The sequence below is a fragment of the Neoarius graeffei genome, chromosome 9 (genome assembly GCF_027579695.1).
Source record: "Neoarius graeffei isolate fNeoGra1 chromosome 9, fNeoGra1.pri, whole genome shotgun sequence".
Classification (NCBI taxonomy): Eukaryota; Metazoa; Chordata; class Actinopteri; order Siluriformes; family Ariidae; genus Neoarius; species Neoarius graeffei.
The window spans coordinates 92,104,827-92,130,387 of NC_083577.1; the positions used below are offsets into that span (position 1 = coordinate 92,104,827).

Genomic DNA, 25,561 nt, shown 5'->3' on the forward strand with positions numbered 1-25,561 from the left:
TTTGTGTTTGTGTTAATTGCCTAATTATCTTCACCTGTGTCCTTAATTAGTTTGTCTATTTATACCCCTGAGTTCAGTCCTCTTGTCACGGAGTCTTTGTGCTGTTATGTTTATCTCCAGTTTCCTTTGTACTGTGTTTTTTGATCTTCTTAGCTTTTGTATTTTTGCACTTTGCTTTTCTTTTGGATTATACTCTTTGGTTTTTTTTTGTCTTTTGTTTTGCCCTGTATATAGTGTATATAGTTTAAATAAACCTTTTGATTCTTTTTCTACTTCCGCCTCACGCCTCTGCATTTGAGTCATCCCCCTGGTGGCCTAGTGGGGGTTTGCTGGATTATCACACCAATGAACCAGGTTCGAATCCCAGCAAAACCCTAACATATAAGCCCCAATCTATTTTACACACAAAGCTCTGAGGGACGTTAATAAACCCAGTCACATGTTTACATGGAAACCTTCTTTTTTTTAAGACAAACTTTTTATTCTGAACAGTGAGTTCAGAAGTTTGGACACTGTGTACAGCATGTTCACATTCATAAGTGTGAACCGTAGTGTGGCATTCATGAGTGTGAAAGTGTGAACTCACATTTGTAAGTGGCATATCTGGATCCCATCAAGTGAAAGTTGATTCTCAGGGTGATCTGAAAAGTCATGCATGATGGGCAGAGCTATTGTTCATCACTCATATTACTGTTACTGTATTTGAATAGTGTGCTGTGATGGGTCGAGTGGAGATATCAGGTTCTGCTGAAAATCAGTTGTGGTGTTTGTCACGGTTTGGAAAGAAAGAGGATATATGTTGCAGAGAAACGTGGTGGATATTGCATTTTGCATAAAATTGAATAGGCAAGGCAAGGCAAGCTTATTTCTATAGCGAATTTCATACACAGTGGCAGTTCAATGTGCTTTACAGAGGTAAAGGCAAAACAGTAAACAATAGAAAATAAAATTACATAAAATAAAGGGGGAAGAAGAGAGAAAAATAAAAATAATATAAGGATTAAACAATAGTAGAAATAAAATAATAAAATGAAGTAAAAGTTCAGTAAAAAACAGCAGAATAAAATAGAATAAAAGTTAAGTAAAGTTTAAAACATGTAAAGATGACGATATTTATCAGTTTGCAGAAAGCATCTGAGAACAGCTTGGTCTTTAGTCTAGATTTGAAGCTGCCAACAGCAGGAGCATTTTTGATGTCCTCTGGCAGTTGGTTCCATAGCTGTACTGCATAGTAGCTAAAAGCTGCTTCACCACACTTTGTTTTAACAACAGGTTTTACCAGTAAATTTTGCTGCTGCGATCTGGTAGATCTGATTGGGTTAGGCCGCTGCAACATATCAGAGAGGTAATTGGGCCCTGTACCATTTAGAGATTTGTACACCAGCAGCAATGCTTTAAAGTCAATTCTGTAGCTTACTGGAAGCCAGTGAAGGGACCTTAGAATTGGAGTAATGTGCTCTGTTCTTTTTGTTCGTGTGAGAACCCTCGCCGCTGCATTTTGAACCAGCTGAAGTCGTTTGATGGTCTTTTTTGGCAGGCCTGTGAAAAGGCCATTGCAGTAATCAACCCTACTATAGATGAAGGCATGTATTAGTTTTTCCAGATCATTTTTTGACATAAGTCCTCTTAGTTTGGAAATGTTTTTTAGGTGATAAAATGCCGATTTAGTGATTGCTTTCATGTGACTGTCAAAGTTTAGCTCGCTGTCAATGAAAACACCAAGATTTTTAACCATATCTTTTGTTTTAATCCCCTTTGTGTCAAGAATAGTGGTAATCCTGAGTCTTTCATCTTTTTTCCCAAATAGAATTACTTCTGTTTTATCTGTGTTCAGCTGGAGAAAATTTTGTGACATCCAGTTGTTGATTTGGTCGATACACTGGTAGAGACATTCAAGGGGGGCATAATCATTAGGTGATAGAGCAAAATAAATTTGGGTGTCATCTGCATAGCAGTGATACAAAATTGAGTTGTTCTTGATAATTTGTCCAAGTGGGAGCATATAAAGGTTGAATAGTAATGGTCCAAGGATCGACCCCTGGGGGACACCACAGGTCAAGGACATTGATGTTGAGGTACAATTTCCCATGGTAACAAAGAAGCTTCTATCTTTTAAGTATGATTTTAACCAATTGATAACTTTACCAGTCAACCCAACCCAGTGTTCAAGTCGATATAGCAGTATGTTGTGATCAACAGTATCAAAAGCTGTACTGAGGTCCAGTAATACCAGGACCGATGTTTTGCCTGCATCAGTATTAAGACATATGTCATTTATAACTTTAATCAGCGCTGTTTCAGTGCTGTGATCGGCATGAAATCCTGACTGAAAGTTATCAAAACAGCTGTTTGATATCAAGAAGGCAGTTAATTAATTGAAGACAATTTTTTCAAGGATTTTCCCGATGAATGGTAGATTTGATATTGGCCTGTAGTTGTTTAATACTGAAGCATCCAGATTATTCTTTTTAAGTTGGGGCTTTACAACGGCTTTTTTCAGGGACACAGGAAAAACGCCAGTCTCTAGGGATGTATTTTTTATCTGAAGCACATCTGTAATTATGAGGTGAAGAACAGACTTAAAAAAGTTGGTGGGCAGAATGTCCAATTCAGATGTTGAGGAACTGAGATTTTGTACAGTTTTTTCAAGAGTCTTGTAATCAATCAAACAAAATTCTGACATTGTGTTGAAATTGTCTGTCTGTGTCACTGGTGATTGCAGCTTTTCAGTTATTTGCCACTGAGATATATTATGAGCAATATTCTGCCGTATTTTATCAATTTTATCTTTGAAGAAGGATGCAAACTCATTGCATTTATTAACTGAGGGAAGTTCAGGTGCTAATTGTGGTGGGGGATTAGTTAGCTTCTCTACTGTTGAAAATAGCACACGGGCATTGTTCATATTCCTGCTGATGATGTTGGAGAAGAAAGACTGTCTTGCTTTACCAATTTCATAATTATATTTACAAAGCATCTCTTTATGGATTTGATAATGGATGTGAAGTTTAGATTTGCGCCATTTTCTTTCAGTCTTCCTACATTCTCTCTTTAGCAGTTTAACAGCTGGGTACTGCTTCCATGGTGCTTTCTGCTTGTCATTGACTCTTTTGATTTTGAATGGAGCAATATCATCCATAATTTGGGTCATATTTAAATTAAAAATTTCCAGTAAGTCGCCTACAGAGTCTGACATTTTAGTTGAGATCCGAGAGAGAGCTTGCTCAAAGAAAACACATGTGTTGTGATTTATGACTCTCCTACCCATAGTCGTTGAGCTGTTCTGAATGTGAGGGGACATAGAAACATCAGAGAAAACACAGAAATGATCAGATAAGGCCAGGTCAACAACAGTAGTAGAAACAGTAAGACCCTTTGTTATTTCGAGGTCAAGGGTATGACCACGAGAGTGGGTCGGTCCCTGTACATATTGTACTAGGTTGAAGTTGTCAATAAGTGCAAGTAGTTCTCTGGCATAAGTGTTTTCAGGATTATCTACATGCAAGTTAAAATCCCCAGATATAATAAGACAGTCAAACTCTAAGCAAATGACTGACAACAGTTCACCAAACTCTTCTAGAAAAACTTTGGCTGAATGTCTCGGAGGCCTGTAAATAGTTCATAACAATATGTTAGCAGAGCATGTAACAAGTGCACATAAGGCAAGGCAAGTTTATTTATATAGCACATTTCATACACAGTGGCAGTTCAATGTGCTTTACAGAAGTAAAAGCAGAACAGTAAACAATAGAAAATAAAATTACATAAAATAATTGGGGAAGAAAAATAATAAGAATTAAACAATAGTAGAAATAAAATAATAAAATGAAATAAAGTTCAAAAAAGGAATCAGCCTCGAGATTAATTATTATTATGGGTTTAACTCATAAAGTGCGCTCTTCCCATGGCTCTTCCACGAGGATCACCAAAAATCGTCCCGCAGACAAAATCTATGAGGATCACCAAAAATCGTCCCGCAGACACAATCTACGAGGATCACCAAAAATCGTCCCGCAGACACAATCTACGAAGATCACCAAATAAAATCGTCCTGCAGACAAAATCTATGAGGATCACCAAAAATCGTAAAGTAAAATCATTAAAATCCAAGATTAAAAAGAAATTAAAATAAAGAAAGTAAAATCATTAAAATCAAAATTAAAAGAAATTATATTAAAGGAAATTAATTACTTAGGTAAAAATTAATCAAGTGAAAGCATCTGAAAACAGCTTTGTCTTGAGCCTGGATTTAAAACTAACAACAGTGGGAGCATTTTTAATATCATCTGGAAGTTGGTTCCAAAGCTTAGCAGCATAGCAACTAAAGGCTGCTTCACCACACTTCGTTTTGACAGCTGGTATTACTAGCAAGTTTTTCTCCTGTGATCTTAGAGACCTAGTTGGTGCATATAATTGAAACATATCCAGTAGGTAGCTGGGTCCCATCCCATTTAATGTTTTAAATAGAAGAAGTAGTGCTTTAAAGTCAATTCTATAGCTCACTGGGAGCCAGTGCCGAGACCTTAGGATTGGAGTGATATGGACGACCCTTTTTGTTCTTGTAAGAACCCTTGCTGCTGCATTTTGGATTAGTTGAAGCTCTTTGATGGTCTTTTTTGGAAGACCTGTGAAAAGGCTATTGCAGTAATCAACCCTACTGGAGATGAAAGCATGAATGAGTTTTTCTAGATCATGTTTTGACATGAGACCCCTGAGTTTAGAAATGTTTTTTAGGTGATAGAATGCAGACTTTTTTACCACTTTCATATGACTGTTGAAGTTAAGTTCGCTGTCAATAAGGACACCAAGGTTTTTGACAGTATCCTTTGCTTTAAGCCCCTTAGTTTCAAGAACAGTGGCAATCCTAAGCCTTTCCTCCTTTTTGCCAAATATAATTGCTTCAGTTTTATCTGTGTTCAGCTGAAGAAAATTGTGAGACATCCATTTGTTAATTTGGTCAATGCATCTATGAAGAGACTCAAGAGGGGCATAGTCATTAGGTGACATAGCTAAGTAAAGCTGAGTGTCATCTGCATAGCTATGGAAGTTTATTAAGTTATTCTTAATAATTTGTCCAAGTGGGAGCATATAAAGGTTGAATAGTAATGGTCCCAGGATTGAGCCCTGGGGAACCCCACAGTTCAAGGACACGGGTGATGAACTGTGGCCTCCAATGGCCACATAAAAAAATCTTTGTTGTAGGTAAGATTTTAACCAGTTGATTACTATACCAGTAAATCCAACCCAATGCTCCAGTCGATGTAACAGTATGGAATGATCTACCGTGTCAAATGCAGCACTTAAGTCTAAAAGCACCAAGACTGATGTTTTACCAGCATCAGAATTAAGACGTAGGTCATTCATGACTTTAGTAAGAGCTGTTTCAGTGCTATGATTGGCACGAAAACCTGACTGAAACTTATCAAAACATCCGTTTAATGTCAGGAAGGCAGTTAATTGATTAAAAACAATTTTTTCAATTATTTTACCAACAAATGGCAAATTGGATATGGGCCTGTAGTTGTTGAGTACTGAGACATCCAGGTTATTCTTTTTCAGTAGGGGTTTTACAACTGCTTTTTTCAGAGATGAGGGTAATATGCCAGTTCGTAAGGAGGTGTTGATAATCTGAAGTACCTCGTCTGATATTAGGTGAAGAACAGATTTGAAAAAGACTGTAGGTAAAATGTCCAGTTCAGATGTGGAGGAGCTGAGACTTTGTACTGTTTTTCTCAGAGTCTCAACATCAATTAAACTAAATGTTGACATTGTATTACGACCCCCTCTCTCGTTATCCAATGGTTCCAGATTTTGAAGTGTTTGCACCTGTGTGGCTATATTCATACGTATTTTATCAATCTTTCCTTTGAAAAAAGATGCAAAGTCGTTGCATGTATTAACTGAGAGAAATTCAGAAGGCATTTGTTTTGATGGGTTTGTTAGCTTTTCAACTGTAGAAAATAGCACACGGGCATTGTTGATATTCCTATTAATAATGTCAGCAAAAAAAGACTGTCTTGCTTTAGAAATTTCTAAGTTGTATTTACATAACATCCCTTTGTAGAGTTGATAATGAATCTGGAGTTTAGATTTACGCCATTTTCTTTCAGACTTTCTACATTCCCTCTTTAACATTTAACCGCTGGATTTAGTTTCCAGGGTGCTTTTCCTTTGTCTATGACTCTTTTGGTTTTTAAAGGAGCAATAGCATCCATAATATGATTCATTCTGGAATTAAAAATTTCCATTAGATCATCTGCACAATCTGAAGATTGACATGGGAGTTCTGAGAGTGCCTGCTCAAAAAGAGCTGCTGTGCCATTGGTAATTACCCTCTTTTTTACAGTCACAGACTTGTTTTGAAAGTGAGGGGAAATGGAAACATCAAAGAAAACACAGAAATGATCAGATATACCCAGGTCCATGACACTAGTAGATACATTAAGACCCTTAGTGATGACAAGGTCGAGGGTGTGGCCATGGGAGTGTGTTGGCCCTTGTACATGTTGTGTTAGGTTGAAGGCATCAATCAGTGTAAGAAATTCATTTGCATACGTGTTATCTGGATTATCAACATGGAAATTAAAATCCCCAGAAATAATAAGATTGTCAAACTCTAAACAAATATTTGACAACAGTTCCCCAAACTCCTCTAGGAACAGTGGTGCAGAAAGTCTTGGTGGTCTGTAAATAGTCAACACTAATATGTTAGAAGAACATTTTAGGATTGCACTTAGGTATTCAAAAGATGTAAAATCACCAAGAGTTGTCTGTTTGTACTGAAAACATGCCTTGTATATATTTGCTATTCCTCCTCCCCGTTTATTGGCTCTTCCAACACTCATGAAATCAAAGAGTGGGGGAGTTGCTTCAATAAGAGTAATAGAGCTGCTTGATTGTTCAAGCCAAGTTTCAGTAAGAAGCATAAAATCCAGTTTGTGTGTACCGATGAAGTCATTAATTAAAAAAGGCTTATTAAGTGATCTTACATTCTGAAGAGCCAGTTTTACAGTGAATGTGGGGATAATTTCCACAGAAGCGTTCTGTGGTTGTTTTGGAACTGGAAGGAGATTTGACAAGTTTACCCCATTGATAGGATGAATAAGAACACCTCTCCTTCTTGTTAGCACAGGAATAGAAAAGTACGTCGTGGGTCCCAGCTTATTTTCAAAACTACCATCTGGACCCAGATTATATCAGTTCGTTCCAACATGAAGGTCTTCACTGCTGCTGGTGAACTGTAGCTGTGCACATGGTCCTTGAGTCTTATCTGTAATCACAGGGGGAGGTGGTGCCCTCTGTTTCTTGGGTGCTGTGGCAGTTGGATATATCATTAGAGACAAGGCCTGACCATGAGACAGCTCTGTGTACGGTACTTGATTTGAGTGTCCTCTTGGGCTTGCCAAAGACACTCGGCTTAAAGACAATAGTCTCTCCATTTTCTCAGGAAAACGCAGTCTGGGGGTTGAAGGAGATACAGAGGGGCTTGGGGTTACATCCACTGCTGTTGTTGGTGATTGCCTATTGCCAGTCTCAGGAGGTTGTGGTGATGCTTGTTTATCTGATTATCTTTCTGATAGTTCTGCTAGCTTACCCGTTAGCTCAGATATCATGTTGCTAGCCTTGGAAAGTGACGGGGATGTGTGTGGTGATAGATCCACCCTCTGATCATTTTCCTGAACTGTATTGGGGGCAGATGAGTCAGCATGATCCTCTGTAGTTGCTGGGGGCTTAGTTGCCTTCGTTGGTGACAAGGAGTTTTGCTTGAATCCATCAGAGTGAGCGTTAGTCCCGCTTCTTTCTGCCTGCAGATTCACTGCTTGAGTTTGAACCTCAGCAGTGTGTTTCCGTATTGTTTTTGAGCCTTTGTTGATGTCCCTGGGAGGTTCAGTTTGTACCCAAACAGAGTTCGTATCAGTGTTGTTAGCTCCTTTCAGTGCAGCTACAGAGCGCTTATCAGAGAGTGTACCCAAGGTCGGCATGGAATGGTGGACAGAGTGTTGATAATGGTCTGCCAAGACTTTGGCACCAGTCCAGCTGAGTTCTGTGCTATTTGGGCTGAAAAAGGCTTTGCGTTTCCAGAAAAGATTAAAGTTGTCAATAAAATTAATGCCAGAGGAAAAACATGTCTTTGCAAGCCAGGTGTTGAGACTGAGCAGTCGGGAAAACCCGTAATTGCCGATCACAGATCCTGGTAATGGACCACTGATAAAAAAAAGGCATTCCAAGTCTGTTTAGGGCAGAAAAAAGGTCTTTGAAAGATTTCCTCACAGTGAGCTGTTCCCTGAAAACATAATTTGCTCCAACATGCACAATAATGCGTTTAATTGATTTGTAGTTTGACAGCATTTTTGAAATGTTGTCTGTAGTCTCTGAGATGGAAGCGTAAGGAAAACAGCACACAACCATGGACTCTCCTCCAATATTTTCCACAGTGAAATCACCCACAACAAGGGTTGTAGGATTAACAGGTGTTGGCGGCTGCTTTCTACCTCTACTGCGAGCTTTATTTTTGTTATTCAAATTCTGCCACTTTCTAGGAACTACTGGTTCCATGTCTGTAAGGCACTGAAATCTGTTCTGGAGTGTAATGGGCTGTGTATATCTGTAGTTTTCAGCCCGGTGGTATTCATAGACTGTAGGTTTGATGGCATCAGACCGCAATGGAGTTGAAGTTAATGCCCTTTTGTTTTGGGGTCTAGCACCTTGTCTTTTCCAGCAATCAGTACTCACATTTTGCTTTGTGAAGTCAACCGATTCATCCAAGTTCCCATCATTCAGATGCTGAACATTCCCCGCATTCCCTTTAGCGGTATCGGCTGCTGGACTCCCTTCAATCCTTAATAGATGGGCATTAATCATAGATTCCAGGCTAGAAATTCTTTTTTCAAGCTCAGTTCATTTGTTACTAGAGTTCCTTGGTTTCCCCATTTTGCTATAATCCAGTCTTCTGTGTCAGTTGCTTTGTCTAACTTCTAGGTTATCTTGTTGAATGTAAGTAAAAAGAAAGCAAATAAGAAAAAATAGAGAAATAGTGAAAAAAGCAGAAAAGAGGAGTTCAAGCAGGAGCAAAGCAAAAAGCGTCCTACTCGCTTGAGTAGGAGGAGCAAAAAAAGTGTTCAAAGGATGTAAAATCACCAAGTGAGGATTGTTTACATTGAAAAGAGGCTTTGAATATCTTTGCGATCCCTCCACCTTTCCCCTGTCGGGTAGCACTCATGAAATTAAAATTTGGGGGAGCTGCTTCAATAAGGGTGGTAGCACTCTTTGCTTGATCCAGCCATGTTTCAGTTAGAAGCAAAAAAATCAAGATTGTGTTTGCAAATAAGATCATTAATTAAAAATGACTTGTTTGAAAGTGATCTAACGACCAGCCAAGGAAACAAACCAACCATACAAATGAGCTGACAAAGTACAACTAAATAGAGAAAAATAAAACTCCAGTGGCTCACACCGAGTCATCATGACCAGGTGAGACAACACACATCCTGGGATGGTCAAGACCACTAGAACAGATGAGCCTGGAAACTTAAAGTTTCTCCTTTATTGCGAATATATTCAATGTTGTGTTGTTGGAAAGAAATCACATTTCAACAGCAGCAGTAGTAATAACATCTGCAACAACAATGTCCTTCTTTCATAGGATGCTGGTCAAGTTACCGGAGTTAAACTGCCAGCTAAAAGTCAAAGTCTCTTTCGATAAGTAAGTTTAGATGTTTAGATGAAATGCTAAACCTTGTTTTCATTAACTATAATTTATATTTTGCATTTCTGTATTTTTAATATTGCTGTAATTTATTTCCTCCTTAGGGATTTAACAGAAAAGAATACAGTCAAGGGGTAAAAACTCAAACTATTTCTCATCAAAGATTTCTGAGATTGCACACTGTACGTTTTGGTAAGCCCAGTGACTTGTGAATGTTCGCTCATTACTTTCGTGATTTTTTGATGCAGATTTCGTAGGTTCAATATTTTAGGAACCAACAGTAAGGTCATGAATATGGAGGAATCAAACGGCTGCCTGTCTGCTGAGTTCCGGCACTTGGTATGAGTAACATACACTTTTATAGATTTATTCATTTTGGGAGTCAAAATGCAGATAAAGGTGTAATTTTGATGTCTATTTTTATGTTGACTATGTAAATACTAATTTTTTTTTATTTTCATACAGCAACTGAAGGAACAGAAGCCCATTGGAAGTCGAGCAAATGAGGTTGGAAAATTATACATACTACTACTACTAATAATAATAATGAATATATAACTAGGCATAATAATGTCGCTGCCTATATCCATCAAAATATCCTCAAACACTATAATATTGAAACTAAAGAAAGCTGGTATGAACATCAACCAAAAACAGTGGAAGAAAACAACATGGCCACGATTCTTTGAGACACGCTGATCATGACTGACAGAGCCTGAAGCAACAGCAGGCCTGATATCACCATTAAAGACCATCGCACCAAACAATGAACCCTGACTGATATCACCATTCCATCAGACAGAAATGTGTCAACGAAAGAGTTAGAAAAGTTAGCCAAATACAAAGATCTGGAAATCGAAGAGTCTGGAATGTGGGGTATGAAGACTAAACTGATCCCAGTCGTGATTGGAGCGCTTGGGGTGATTAAAAAAAAAGTGAGTGAGTTCCTTGGGAGAATACCAGGAGGCAGTGAGATCAACTGAATTCAGAAAATAGCGTTGTTGGGAACTGCACATATCCTACGGAAAGTGCTTTCTATTACATGATCGACAGTTATATTCCCCAGGTGTATGGTATATACCCGGATGTAACTTGTATAGAAATGAAACCAATGAACCCTATAATAATAATAATAATAATAATAATAATAATATGGAGAATGTCCCACACTTGTAAAATACTTTTAAAATCTATCCATGTTGTCATTAAACCTAGTGTCCTCTGAGGTTCTTTGTGAAACTCATAAATGATGGTTTCTTTTTCAAACGGTTTTCAGTAAAAAGCCTTTAGATAGCAAGAACCATTAACCGTCCAAAGACCCCATAAAAAAAACTTCAAAAAGAGTACAGAATACACTGTGAATAATATGGATAATATTAAATTTGTAGATTATAATTAATTAATCGATTTATTTAAAAAAATCTCTAATTTAAATTTACACCTTGCTTATTTAATTCAGTTCAATTTGAATTTTATTTGTATCATGCTGTTAACAATGGAAGAAACGTAGAGAGGAACCAGATTCTAAAGAGAACCCATCCTCATCTGGGTGATAACAGATAGCGTGATTATAAATAACGGTGTCCTGTATGTTCACAAAGTGCAGTCGTGTAAACAGGAAATTCATTACAGTTTTAACATGAAGTCTATTTTGAAGTTATAAACTTATCAGCTTATATTAATGCATTCTAAACAAAATAGTTATTAAATAATATCTGCATATTTAAAACAACAACAGCATTTTTAATTTTTTTTTTTACAGAGATGATAATTTTGTACATCTCTGTAGGAGAATTTTGTATAAATTTTGTATGAGCAGTGAGAGAAATAAGTGACTCTCACCTAAATTAGAGAGAATTTTTGCAGCGGTGGAAAAAGTATAGAGAAATTATTTCAGAAAAAATAAAACCATGGGGACTGTAACCTAAAGCTCAAAATCTTACTCAATCAAAAATCACAAAGTTTACTTGAGTAAATATCGAAAAGTATCTCCACTTCAACACACTCGAGTAGATATTTTAACCGAGCACAAACTTTACAACAACTTGTCAGGTACGCGAGGGAGGCGGATGTATGTGCAGAAGTGCTCAGTTTAATAAAGTGCATATATAAACACAAATACACACAAAAGCAAACAGTCCAAATGGGCAGGCAAGATCAGAGACGTGAAACCAGGCAAAAGGGTCAGTCGAGGCGCAGACAGAACGTCAAAGGCAAGCTCAGGTGCACGCGCCACAGCGCACAGGACTGACACAATTACAACTTACAACCAGATTTAAAATGAATCTGTACCAGGTCCGGGCAGGGAAGAATCGTCTCGACAGCGCTGATGGAAAAAAAATCATTCTGTAGCTCGTGAGAGTGATAATAACGCTGTTGTTTCTGGAGAAAACAATCTCCTGTAAGGATTTCTGAAAATCATATTACCTTGTGTGTATGTACTTCAGTTATATTTGACATGGATGTGAATTTAATTGGATGTCCAAAAGAATATGAACGGCCAGCAGAGCTGCTGTTGAGTATCTGAAGGTCAAAATGAAAATCTAAGGAGTAAAAAGTATCTTTCTTTTCTCTTGTAAATTTATTTAACCAAACTCCAAATCTTCCAAAACAGTGCTTAAGTACAATGTCAACTATTCTCCACCTCTAGAATTTTTTTTCATATCCACACTTAATAATGCCTGAGAGTTGAAAAGGTCTGTTTGGGTGTAATTAATTTACTATAGGGTTTTTTTTTTATCCAGTCTTCTCTTCTCATCATGGAGGAACTTCATTCCATCAGCTTTGACACTCAACTGAGCCAAGCGGATATGTCCATCAATATAACGGTAAAAACAAAACACACACGCACACACTATACAATAGATATACGGTATATACCTTCTAGATGTAGAAAGTCGAGAGGAATCTTGCAGCAGGTTGAGTATTAAGTACACACTCGTGTGTGTGTGTGTGTGTGTGTGTGTGTGTGTGTGTGTGTGTGTGTGTGAACGCAGACCACTTCACTTCCTGTAGTGGTCATATCTCATATCAACCAGCTGCCGAGCGCCTGGGCCTCCATCCTCTGGTTTAACACACTCTGTACTGACTACCAGGTGAGAGCTGTGTTCCGCTCGCTCGGCTGTCTCTCTGTCCTCTCTTCAGTCTGTCTTACAAAAAAATCCTGTACAAAAAACAAACCCTGTTTCAGAACCTTGTGTTTTTCCTGAACCCTCCTCCGATGATGTGGGGAGACCTGGCAAAGATTCTGAGCTGGCAGTTTTCCTCCATCACTAAAAGAGGCCTGAACGCAGAGCAGCTGAGCATGCTCGCGGATAAACTCCTCGGTGAGCTGCACGTATTTCTTCATCCTTTATACAACACAGAGCTCACGTTTAACTCTTCAGCTCATTGTGCTGATGTTTGTTAAATTTGGCAGCATGAAATCTCTCTACTTCATGTGTGATTCCTGTTAAAATGTAAAAACTGTTTATTATTGTTGTTTAAAATACATTTTCAGCAGTGAAATATTCGATGAAAATATTCATTTAACCATCATTTTATTTCTTTGTTGCATTTTGCTCTTAAATTAGTAAAAGGATTGAGGGGTTTTCGTATAGAATTTGAAATAAAGATACAGATTTCGTTGTCCGGTGGTCAAGTGTTTATGAGAGACGTTGCCTTGCACTTACGGTCAGGTTCCCTGTGGTGGGACTCGGATGTCGTTCGTATGTACGGTCGTCGCACGGTCGCAAAAGGCATCAAAAATCAGCTCGATGCGTTACTATATTCTGTTAAGTTTGGAGCTTTGCCATCATGACTGATCGAAACGTAATTGAAAATGAAGACAACATTCTTTCCATCTTTTTGTGATTTTAATGTTACGTGACTAAATATTAAGCTCAAATTAACATTAAGCTGTGAGTTTAATGACATACTGTATATGGATAATTGCAATAAGTTTTTAATGCAGTTTTTTTTTTAGATAAAATGAAACGTCGTGATGTTTGATGTAGACTTTTACACAGTCTGGATGAGATTTCTAATCATGCACAAATGAAAAGATAAATATTTAATGTTGAAGAAACAATCTCAAGAAGCAATTTCAGGCAGAGAGTAAAGGTTGCTGAATTCTGGACTCTGATTGGTCAGAAGGTGTTGATTAATTCTGTTTTATATCATTTTGCTCGTCCGAGTACGTTATTGCTGCTATAGTAACAGCTCATTCACAGGGATGAGTATGGCAGACAATTCAGATGTATAATGAAAAATAAATAATTCAAGCTTGATGGAAGGAGTCTCCAGTATCAGTGCTTTGTAGCAGTCAGAGGTAACGCTGTAAAGTTTTCAGGACACAGGAGGCCAGCAACATGACCCGAGAAATGCCGCAGTTATCAGGAAATCATCTACAAGATCAACCCGAGTCTTTTATTCGTGAGTATTTCACGTGTAATCTTCATGTGTGCAGGTCCTGAGGTTCAGGGAGACCCGAACACTGCCGTCTACTGGAGTAAGTTCAGTAAGGTGAGCGTGTTCCTGCACTGCCACAGTCCTGCTCTGATTCTTTACTCCTGTGTTTGTTTCACTTCTGCCATCATGGGAAGATTACTGATGAAATGAAACAGAAACTTGAGAATGCCGAAATGACAGAGAACAGATGACGGATCGGAAATCTGAGCAGAAGTGACAGTGTAGTTTCGAGCAGACGATTTCCACACACTCGTCAAACCAACAGGACATTTAATGTAAAGTTTTGTAGCTGTTTCTTTAAAAGCAGAAATGGACAAAACATCTATTATTTTTTAAATTAATACTAATATTTTAATAATCAATTAAACAAGCTATATGTTAATATTATTTCTTAATGTTTCTCTGCCTTTCTCATGTCCTCGACTGTTTCCACTTTTTCAGTAACAATCTTCAGAAAAACACTTTTATATCTCTTTCCCTCGCCTTCTCCAGCTCTGGGAAAGATCAGGATTGTGAGTTTAGGGATTTAAGAGACACAAAGAATTCACAAGAGCACGTTAACGAAGATAAAAACGAAGATACAAGACTTGTTTCCTCTGCTTTTTGGCCTTCCGTCTACAAGTAAACAGCGTTTTGGGTCACAGAAGCTTTTTGGAAACAGAACGCTCTCCAGAAAAAGAAATCTTACGATTTCTGCGAAAAAAAAAAAAGAAATCTTGCGTGAAAATATCTTAAATATGGTCAAATCTAAGTTTCCTAATTTCAGATCATAGTGAACCAAATATATGATTGTTAAACCTTTTCCTCGACATTTTATCTCATTTGAGTTGTGAATAGAAATAGCGGACGCTGTTTCTAATTTTAAACATTTGTGTCTAGAAATAATTGAAATTATCATCCAGGAGAATAAGAACATTTTAAATCCTGAAAACAGGCAGAATATTTGACTTATAATACTCTCATATTAGATCAGTTTGTCCATATTAAATATATTGTCACTTGTTAAATATATTTTTCTGCACTGAGAAATTTTCGTAAGGATGCCAAACGTGTTTTTGAAAATGCTGACGCTGCCTGTTGTGTGTTTTGATGCGTGAGAGCACTGTGATTGAGTTTTGTCGTGTTATTACCCTCCTGTGCTCGAGAGGCTTCTCAGCCGTGTTCACTTTGTATTCCACCTCATCCTCAGTCCGCATGGATGAATTGTTCTTCTTTTCATTTTTTGTTTTCGACCTTGTTGCCATGTTGGTGTTTTTCTGCATTTTGTCTCCTCCAGTTCTCAGTACACAGCTCTTAATGTTTCTTGAGGCGTTTTGCAGTGTGCAAATAAGGGAACATGAACAACAAAGATGTTCACTTCGAATATAACAGAACAGTGTTTTATCAGAATTAAAATTATAGATTATCATTTAATTCTTGTAGAAAGAAATGATCTTCGGTTATGGAACTATGAACGAAACTTTTACGCATTTACAGGAAACTAAACTTTCTATCAAGAACGTAGACAAATAGAAGCAGTGACGCTGAGGAGCCGTGAGGGAAAATATTTACTCACTTTTAGCACTTATAAAGTGAATTATCTCCTAAAAGAGAGTTGAAAACAAAGAACACAGTGGTGAGAGGGTGGCGGGGAGCAGCGATCGGTCAGAAACGCAGTGCAGTCTGGTGTTACACGCTGATGGTGAGTTGAGTGAACCTGCTGGAACGCTGTATCGAGTCCAGGACAGTCACTGACGTATTGAAAAAGTCGTGAGATTTGTTGCAAGGCTCTTTTTGAATTAAAACCACGAAAGGGGCTGTAAAAGTCATCAAATCTAGTAACAAGTTGGCGACGCTGGTGTTTGGTGTAACAGTTGATGATGCACTATTGCCACCTACTGGGCTTTCATGCTCATTTCAACTCAACTCAACTCAACTCAACTTTACTCTGATTCTTCCACACACACACACGATACAGAAGAAAGAAACGTCATTCTCAACAGACCAGGGTGCACAGACAGTGCAAACGACAAACATTAAACATTCATTAATACAGGAGTTAAGGCAGGTGTGATGAGTGTGAAGAGCTGGAGGTGTAAGAATAAAGTGCTAGTGCACAGTTAAAGTGACTGCGTGCATTTGTGTGTTAAATGTCCATTGTCTCTGTTTGAGTGACGGAGTACAGACTCTTGGAATGTCCATTGTCTAACTGTGTGTGGTGTGGGATGGGGAGGCAGTTTGGTATGGGTTTCAAAATGGTTCATTTTCATGTGGACGGGATATTTTCAAAAACATTGTGTGTGTGTGTGTGTGTGTGTGTGTGTGTGTGTGTGTGTGTGTGGACAGGATTTGTTTCTGAAAATGGAGGGGTGGACATTTTTAGAGGTCCTTTTATTTCATAATAGTTTGCAGAGAATTTGAGAAAATCTCATTTTTAATATCTGAAAACTGAAATCATGGCTCTCTGTCACATGTGACTCATGAACTTTTCAAATGTCGTTGGATTCTACATTAACATCCATCACTGTACAATTCACCATTTTAGCTTTAACTTGCAATCCAAAAAAAAAAAAGTCACCTGTTGGTTTTAGGTATTGACCTCAAAAATAGCACTAATTATGTAATGTAATGTAATGTAATGTAATGTAATGTAATTACTTTCAAGTGTCATGGAAGTCTGCAACTCAAAAGTAGCCAAAAATATACTTACATGAAAGAAGTTGCCTTAAACGCTTTTATTGTACAGAACTAATACGAGTGTGAGTGAAATCCTGGGAGACACTGAGGTTTGAGTTTCTTCCATTAGTTTTTTAAGTCGGGTCCCTTTTTGGGAGACCCGCCCTAGACCACCTTCAGACTGCCCAAAACAAAATCGCAGCTCCCGTTAAATCATTGTAGAAGGACTTTCTTTGTTTGAAACACAGACTTCTGATTGGCTAAAACATTTCTTTTGAAAAATAGCAGGAAAACAGACATACTAGAAGTTTTGTTAAAAACTCTGATGTCCATAATTATCACACAAGAGTAAAGAACAATATTCATATCCTGAAAATAAAATCAAAATCAGGACACAGGACTTTTGCTTTTTCAGCTACCATGTTATATAATTCTCTGCCTGACGATGTTAAAAACTCTGAGACTACTAAGAAATTTAGAATGAACTATTGGAAACACTTTTCTAGGATTTAGATACAAATTTTATTCATTATTAATCATAATGTTTCTCTCACTATATTGTATATTACTTATTTTATATTAGTTATATTATATATTTTACAAATTTAAGAATGCGGATATAGATTATTAGCACAAGTTTATACACATCTCCAATGGAAGCCAGCATCAGCTGAGTGGATTCTATCTATCTATCTATCTATCTATCTATCTATCTATCTATCTATCTATCTATCTATCTATCTATCTATCTATCTATCTCCTTATGGCCTTCTAAGGGTTTTACTTCTTAATAACGAGTCTGTGTTTGTCATGTGGAATGCCTTTACAATGATTACAATGATAATGAGTTGGAGGGGACGCAAGGTGATCACATGTACATGAGGTCCTCTTAACATTTAAACTCCGTGTACTGAGGCTCAGCTTAAAGGAACTTAATGTTAAAATACTTCCCGAGTATATCAATCACAAATTCATGCTGAATAATACAACAATTTCACCATGCTGTCAAAAACATAACTGTAGCAAGATAAAACAGTGTGTGTGTGTGTGTGTGTGTGTGTATGTGTGTGTGTGTTGGGGGGTGTCAGCATCCTGCCAGCTTGGTGTATGAATGCTACACTTCCTATCGTATCTTATCTTTCCTATCCTTCCTATTGCTAATTCTGATTTTTTTTTTTTATTTCAGACGGCATCAAACGAGAGAGGAGTTGCTTTCTGGCTGTGGATTGATGGGATACTGGACCTCATCAAACGCTGCCTCCTCAATATCTGGAATGATGGGTAAAAACACACACAAACAAAACCCCCACAAGAATACTAGCCTTTCTAATCCTGACTGCAGGTAGTAAAGCGCTGATCTTTTCTCTCTCTTCCTGTCGTGCACTCAGGTATATAGTGGGCTTTATTAATAAAGACAAGGAGAAAACTCTGCTCCAAGATAAAAGTCCAGGCACGTTCCTCCTGCGCTTCAGTGAGACGTGTAAAGACGGAGGAATCACCATCACGTGGGTGGAGCAGTCTCAGAACGGTACGCGTGTCAACGTCTGTCAGCACAGAGTGTGGAACTTTATACACTTCAGTTTTGTGCGATATTGATTCTTCTCTGCTCAGAACATTATGATCAACAAATTAAGCAAACAGAGCTGATGATTTTTCACGATAATCCTTTTATAAATCAGTCGTGTAATGTTGTTGTTGACCTATTTAACCATTTTTGCTCAAAATCTTTTATATCTTTTGGCTGAACCACGCTATATGCGGACACCCGACCATCACACCTGTATGTGTTTCTGTCGCCACAAAGCTGGAAGCACACAATTGCATAGAGTTATAGAGAAAATGCATAAACGTTAGCGTAGCTAGTGGTACAGATGATGAAATTGTGTTATCGCACATGCCTAATGTAGCCTGTGCTGTGTGGGATGCAGGTGAACCCCAAACACACTCGGTGAAGCCCTACAGGAAGTCCGATTTAGTCAACCTCTCTTTCCCTGACGTCATTCGGAACTACACACTAATGGATGCCGAGAATATTCCAGAAAACCCTCTGCTCTACCTGTATCCGGACATCCCTAAAGACATCGCATTCGGACGCTACTACAGCAGCCCCACAGACGGTACACACCCACAACGTACACGTCTAGCCAAACGATAGCTGTGTGTGTCTGAGTGTGTCATGTCGACTGTATGATGATGGAAATAATTAGTCAATAATCTGGATGTGTTTAATGTTCACACCAGGCCTTATTTATCATGCTGGAGACAAGTCAATTTAATAAAAACAGCTCATGAGAACAATTTAAATCATTCTCGTGAGTGTCTGCAGGAGAAATGTGTTTTTGATGAAAATCGAGTTATTTTGAGGAGTGTGCTTATCGGTGGGCTTATCTTACACCTGAGGTTGTGTAAATTTACGCAAAAGGACACTCACGAATGTGACCCTCAGCTTCAAATCGCATAACTGTTGATGAGTTACTGAGGTTTTATAGACAGTGCCCTCCACAATTATCGGCACCCCTTGTAAAGATTAGTAAAACGGGTGAGAAAAAACCCACCTTTTGGTGAAACCGCTTCAACTCACACTGAAAAAAAAAGAGAAAAATCCAACATTTAAAAGAAAAATTTATTCAGAGAAAAACAAATCCCTCATCAAGAAATAATTATTTTCAACAAAACACACGTGCCACAATTATTCTCACCCCTGTATTTAATCCTCTGTCCAACCCCTTTTACCAGTAAAACAGCACTGAGTCTCCTGTAACATTTTATAAGGTTGGAGATCCAGAGCAGGGCATCGAACCCATTCCTCTTTACACAACCTCTCCAGATCATCCAGGGTCCTCGACCCTCTCTTGTGCTCTCTCTCTCCTCTTCAGCTCCGCCCACAGGTTTTCACTGGGGTTCAGCTCAGGGGACTGAGATGTTCAGGCCAGAAGCTCGATTCTGTGATCACTGAACCATTTTAGTGTTGATCTGGACAGATGCTTCAGATCATTGTCCTGCTGGAAGATCCAATGACGACCCGGTTTTAGTTTCCTGCAGAGGAGCCGGATTCTGATTTAAAATGTCCTGGTGTTTCATGGAGTCCATGATGCCATGAACCCGAACAAGGTTTCAGGGCCTTTGGAGGAAAAACAGCCCCAAAACATCACAGAACCTCCACCGTATTTTACAGTTGGGATCGGGTTCTTTTCATTATAGCCGTCCTTCTTTTTACTCCAAACCCACCGAGAGTGTTTGTTGCCAAAAAGCTCCATTTTTGTTCCATCAGACCAGAGAACACAGTCCCAGTCAAAGTTGTCGTAGCGTTTCACAAACTTCAGGTGCTTACGTTTGTGGTTAACTGACAGAAAAGGCTTTTTTTCTGGAACCTTCCAAATAATCTGTTGGTATGGAGGTGGAGTCTGATGGGGGTTTTGGAGACTCGGAAACCCCAAGATTTTACTTTTTCTTGTAATTCACCAACAGTGACCCTTGGGGATTTTTTGCCTCTCTTACCCTCCTCACTGTCCGTGGGGTAAAATAAACTCGGCTCCTCTTCCAGGTGAGTGTGGAACAGTTCTAGCTGGTGTCCACTTTTTTTATTTTTGCCCTAACAGTAGAAATGGACATTTTCAGGCAAGTAGATGTGTTTAATCCCCATTCCCTGACTTATGAAGGTCAACACACTTCTCCCTCATTGGGTTTGTGCGTCTCTGATCGTTCCCATGGTGATGTTGAGGGAATTTGGCCTCTGTGTCGCCTCATATTTGTTCCCCAGTTCATCAGGAAGTCATGGATTACAGCTTGAAAGTTCCTGCACACTCCAATCAACTCACACATGTACATTTTAAATGGAAACATGCTTCAGGTACATTGTGTTCACCATCATTTCCAGGGGTGCCAATAATAGTGGCACATGTGTTTTGCTGAAAATAATTATTTCTTGATGAGGGATTTGTTTTTCTCTGAATAAATTTATTTATTTTAAAAGATTGGATTTTTCTCGTTTTTTCAGTGTGTGATGAAGCGACTTCACCGAAAGGTGGATTGTTTCTGACCCTTTTTACTGATCTTTACAAGGGGTGCCAATACTTGTGAAGGACACTGTACAGGTTACGCTGTCAAGTTTAACTCAACTACTTGTTTTAGATACACACCAGTTTAATGAATGTTTTATGAAATATGGCCATTTCATATTAAGGACTTGAAATAATGCAGTTCCAAAACAACTGTGTAAATTAAAACATATAAGACGAGCCTTTCAATGAGGACAAAAATAATGGCACCCTATAAAAGGAGGAAGAGTTAGTGTGCCGATGTGCTGCAGTGGCTGAGCTGAAAGATTTAACACGTGCTGTGTTTAGAAGGCGCTCTTTCACAGTTTAGTCACCATTTTTGTAGCTGCGCTTTCCTTTCATGGAGTTTTTTGTCCATGGTTAAAAAACCAGCAGGAACAGTTGAAGTGCCCTTGAGTAAGGCACCTAATGCCCAACTGCTCCCCACGCTGCTCTGGGTCTGTTGAACATCACTCTGGATAACAGCATTTGCTAAATGCCTGACTAAAAGGTCAGAAGTATATATATATATATAAAATATACATTCTAATTTCTCACGTTCTGATTTCAGATTCAGAAGACATGGACGTTGATAAACCGACGACCCCGAGTCCTTACGTGGACAGACGGATAATTCCAGTGTCAGAAGTGTGCGTTTTGCTAAATATACCATCAATAATAATAAAAACTAGAATAAAGCAGAGTTGTTTTAAGATAGATGAATAATCACCGCAATGCTTTCACTTCTGCAGCCCAGATGGAAGACTTCAAGACAGAATACTGCCATTGAGTCCTGAGGAGTTTGGAGAGCTGCAGCATATTAACAGAAACAATGGAATGGACAATTTGGTAATAAGAATGACGTAGTTTATAAGAACCTTAATAAGGATAATGTTTATACACAGACATGTACTTACACTATTCATTTAAAACAAAATACGTTAGATTTAATTAGGAACCTCTGCGATTTTATGCAGTTTTTCAGTTCGTGTGATCTGGTCTGAACATACTAAAATTTGATAAAATACACTGATCAGCCATAACATTAAACCCACTGACAGGTGAAGTGAATCACATTGATGATCTCATTACAGTGGCACCTGTCAAGGTCAAAGGGCGGGGTTTATTTTTAGCGAGAGCACAGTCAGTCCTTGAAGTTGATGTGTTGGAAGCAGGAAAACTGGGTGAGTGTAAGGATCTGAGTGACTTTGACGAGGGCCAAATAGTGATGGTGAGATGACTGGGTCTGAGCATCTCCAAAATGGCCCATCTTGTGGGGTGTTCCCGATATGCAGTGGCTAGTACCGAACAAAAGTAGTCCAAGGAAGGAGAACCAGTGATCTGGTGACGGGGTCATGGGTGTTGAAGGCTCAGTGATGTGGGTGGAGTGTGAAGGCTATGCTAGCCCGTCTGATCCAATCCCACAGAAGACCTGCTGTAGCACAAATTACCGAAAAAGCCAATGCTGGCTATGACAGAAAAGTGCCAGAAAACGCAGTGCAGCTTGCTGTGTATGGAATGCCGTATCTGCAGCCTGGTCAGAGTGCTCATGCTGACCCCCTGTACCAGGCTTGTAGTACTCAAGTCCATGACTTGGACTGAAGTCCGACTCGTGCCCTAATTTTAAGGACTCGTGACTCAACTCGGACTTGGACTCGTGCATTAACTGCATTAGGACTCGTAAATTGAAGATGAGGACTCAGATTGTTTCTTTATTTTTTGTAACATGCCATAATAATTAGGCATAAGATATTTATAGTCTGTGTCTATGTGTCAGCCCTGTGATGACCTGGCGACTTGTCCAGGGTGTACCTGGACAAGTGTACTTGCCTGCAACCCTGTAGAAGGATAAAGCGGCTACAGATAATGAGATGAGATGAGATATTTATATCTACATTAATTTTGTACTAATTTAATGTAAGAGTGTCACACCTGTGCACCTTGGCGTGTGCATCAGATAGACTCTCGGACACTCCGGACAGCACGCGCACACCAAGTGGACTCTTGCGTGCACTGTAAACGACTCGCACCTGCACAGGATTAAGGCGCAATCAGTGCACTGATATAAAAACTGTGAAAACACACTGACTTTGCGAAGTATTGAGTTGTGTTGCTGACATGTTACTGAGCCTTATTTCCTTGTTTGGTTTCCTGATCCCTGATTCTCGTCTTTGATTCTGCTGAGTCTATGATAGCCTGTTTGTGCCTCACTCGACCTATCGCCTGTTTCACCATTTTACGATTTTACCCACCGTTCTGGATTGTTTACCATCTTCGCTTGTATTAATAAACACACCTTCTGCACTTACATCTGTCTCCCAACCGTCTCTGACAGAATACTGCACACTCCCTGATAAAGAGAAGCACATTCACCTGTTCATACTCCACGTTCAGGAACAAACTAATGTTAATGGCACTGAAACAGCCACCGTCACATGGTGCGGTTGGAGTCTTGTTCTCGGACTCGACTCCGAGAATGTGGGATTGTGATTTATTTTATCGGTTTCAAAACAAAGTATTTTATGTGACTCGGCGTAGAGCAGTGACACAAGTCTGCGTCGCAAAGTTATTACATTTACATGAAGATTTTGGAGATTGAAATAAATAATTTTTTAATATTATTTTTAAAAAGTAATCCTGTGTATTTATACTAAAACAGTTATCCACCGCAGACTCAGTGAACATTGGTGAATAATAACCTTGACCTCATCTCAGTGATTATTCACCGTGTAGAAGAAATTGTAATTTTTCGACAATTTTTATGACGTTAGTGATCTTTCAGAAGGTAAGCTTCGGAGACACTGTGTTGGGGAAAAATATAATTTTTAGAGAATCCGTGCCTCTCAGATCCTTCGTAAAGGAGGTCAGACATTGCGTCTCATGTTTATATAAGATGAAGGATGTTGTTTTTGTGTCATACTATTCAATTTTCTAGGTTATTGTGAACATGTGTACATGTGAAGATAGCCAGGATAGCGAGGTAGTGATTGAGAGGGTGCCAAAGCTGGACACCCTGAGGTTAAGAAGATATCTGATGTGCAAGTTATGTTATTGTTATTTTGGCAAGTATAAAACAGGGTCCATGGAAATGGAGAACAGTTCTCAGGGTTCGGAGGAGCCTTCTTGCAAGAAGTATAATAAACTCATATTTCTGTCTGCTTTCTTCCTGACAGCCTCGAGTCTTATTAAGCTTTTCCACCACAACCGATATTCACCTGACCTTCAGAGAATAATTAATTATAAACCACTGCATGCTTCTGTTCATGAACATGATTTTTGTTTCAGCTTGCTCATACTGACATCAAATCAAAAACCTCACACTCATAAGGCATGTGGTGTTGTTAAATCCTGTGGGATCTCAGTCCCAGGAAACACCTTTAGTCTCTACCAGATGCCGTGTGAAACTTTCTGGCAAGTTTTCTAACAAAGAAACAAACGGGTCCTTCTCCTGCTCAGATCTGGATCTGTTTTGAACATGTTCTCTATTCGGGGCGGCATGGCGGTGTAGTGGTTAGCGCTGTCGCCTCACAGCAAGAAGGTCCTGGGTTCGAGCCCCGTGGCCGGCGAGGGCCTTTCTGTGCGGAGTTTGCATGTTCTCCCCGTGTCCGCGTGGGTTTCCTCCGGGTGCTCCGGTTTCCCCCACAGTCCAAAGACATGCAGGTTAGGTTAACTGGTGACTCTAAATTGAGCGTAGGTGTGAATGTGAGTGTGAATGGTTGTCTGTGTCTATGTGTCAGCCCTGTGATGACCTGGCGACTTGTCCAGGGTGAACCCCGCCTTTCACCCGTAGTCAGCTGGGATAGGATCCAGCTCGCCTGCGACCCTGTAGAACAGGATAAAGCGGCTACAGATAATGAGATGAGATGAGACTTTCTCTATTCGCTCAGAGTAATGAATTTGTAGACTAAATAACAAAACAGCACAGTATTGGTTGATTGTGACTGGTATTGAACATATACAACACCCAGGTTGAACGCGAACTGATGGGCTGCTCTTGTTTTTTCTCTTCAGTGTGAAACTTTACCACAATAAATCCAGATCAGCAAACACATCCGTCTTCATCTTCAGGAGCAGTTTGCAGATTTAACAGCAGCGTTTTACTGCATACACACCCAGCTGTGGAAAAGGATTCAAATATATATATTATATATATATATAAATATAAAATGCATGTGTGTGTTTCACTGTTATGGTGAGGTTGTGGAATTGCACATTTGGGAAGAGTATTGTGATGCACCAGTTACAGGGTGATGAGACAAACAGGCTAACTTTTTCCTCACATCTTTATTTAATATTGTACATCTGAAGCAGATTTACAGAATCGTTGTGTGAAGCAGGTGAAGATGTAAACACAACTCCTCCTCTCAACTCTGTGAAGTGTTATCTGTGAAATAAACATTTAAATTCACCAAATCATTTGTTTCTGGTTCACATGATACAGAAAACATCAGTTTACTGAAATCACTATGGTCGATTTTTCTTCAGATTTCCTTTTGCTCTTTCACACGTCGTCCTCACTGCACTTCCTCCTGCTTAAAATCAGAACTGGGGAAAAATTCATTGCTTTTGAAAAAGAAGAAAGAGGAGAACGTGACTGAAAAATGCCCTGAGAGCATCATCAGCTCGCACTCCGATTCACACTTTGCTTTTTGGTGAAACTTGGAGCTCAATCTTTAAGATTTAAATGCTTGTGTTATGACTGAAAATGATTTTA

General features: G+C 39.0%; 1 protein-coding gene across 1 annotated transcript in view; it reads left to right on the top strand.

Annotated features, from left to right (window-relative positions):
- stat1b (signal transducer and activator of transcription 1b) overlaps nt 1-25,260 on the top strand; it is a 51,055-nt gene extending 25,795 nt beyond the window's left edge. The window contains exons 11-24 of the mRNA XM_060930460.1: nt 9,644-9,703; nt 9,811-9,840; nt 9,955-10,045; nt 10,172-10,213; nt 12,451-12,534; nt 12,703-12,801; nt 12,897-13,032; nt 14,154-14,209; nt 17,997-18,091; nt 18,199-18,338; nt 18,739-18,927; nt 21,419-21,497; nt 21,600-21,696; nt 24,859-25,260. Coding sequence (XP_060786443.1) covers nt 9,644-9,703; nt 9,811-9,840; nt 9,955-10,045; nt 10,172-10,213; nt 12,451-12,534; nt 12,703-12,801; nt 12,897-13,032; nt 14,154-14,209; nt 17,997-18,091; nt 18,199-18,338; nt 18,739-18,927; nt 21,419-21,497; nt 21,600-21,696; nt 24,859-24,879 — 1,219 coding nt within the window. The 3' untranslated portion in view covers nt 24,880-25,260. The remainder of the gene's footprint in view (nt 1-9,643; nt 9,704-9,810; nt 9,841-9,954; nt 10,046-10,171; nt 10,214-12,450; nt 12,535-12,702; nt 12,802-12,896; nt 13,033-14,153; nt 14,210-17,996; nt 18,092-18,198; nt 18,339-18,738; nt 18,928-21,418; nt 21,498-21,599; nt 21,697-24,858) is intronic.
- The last annotated feature ends 301 nt before the right edge of the window (nt 25,261-25,561 follow it).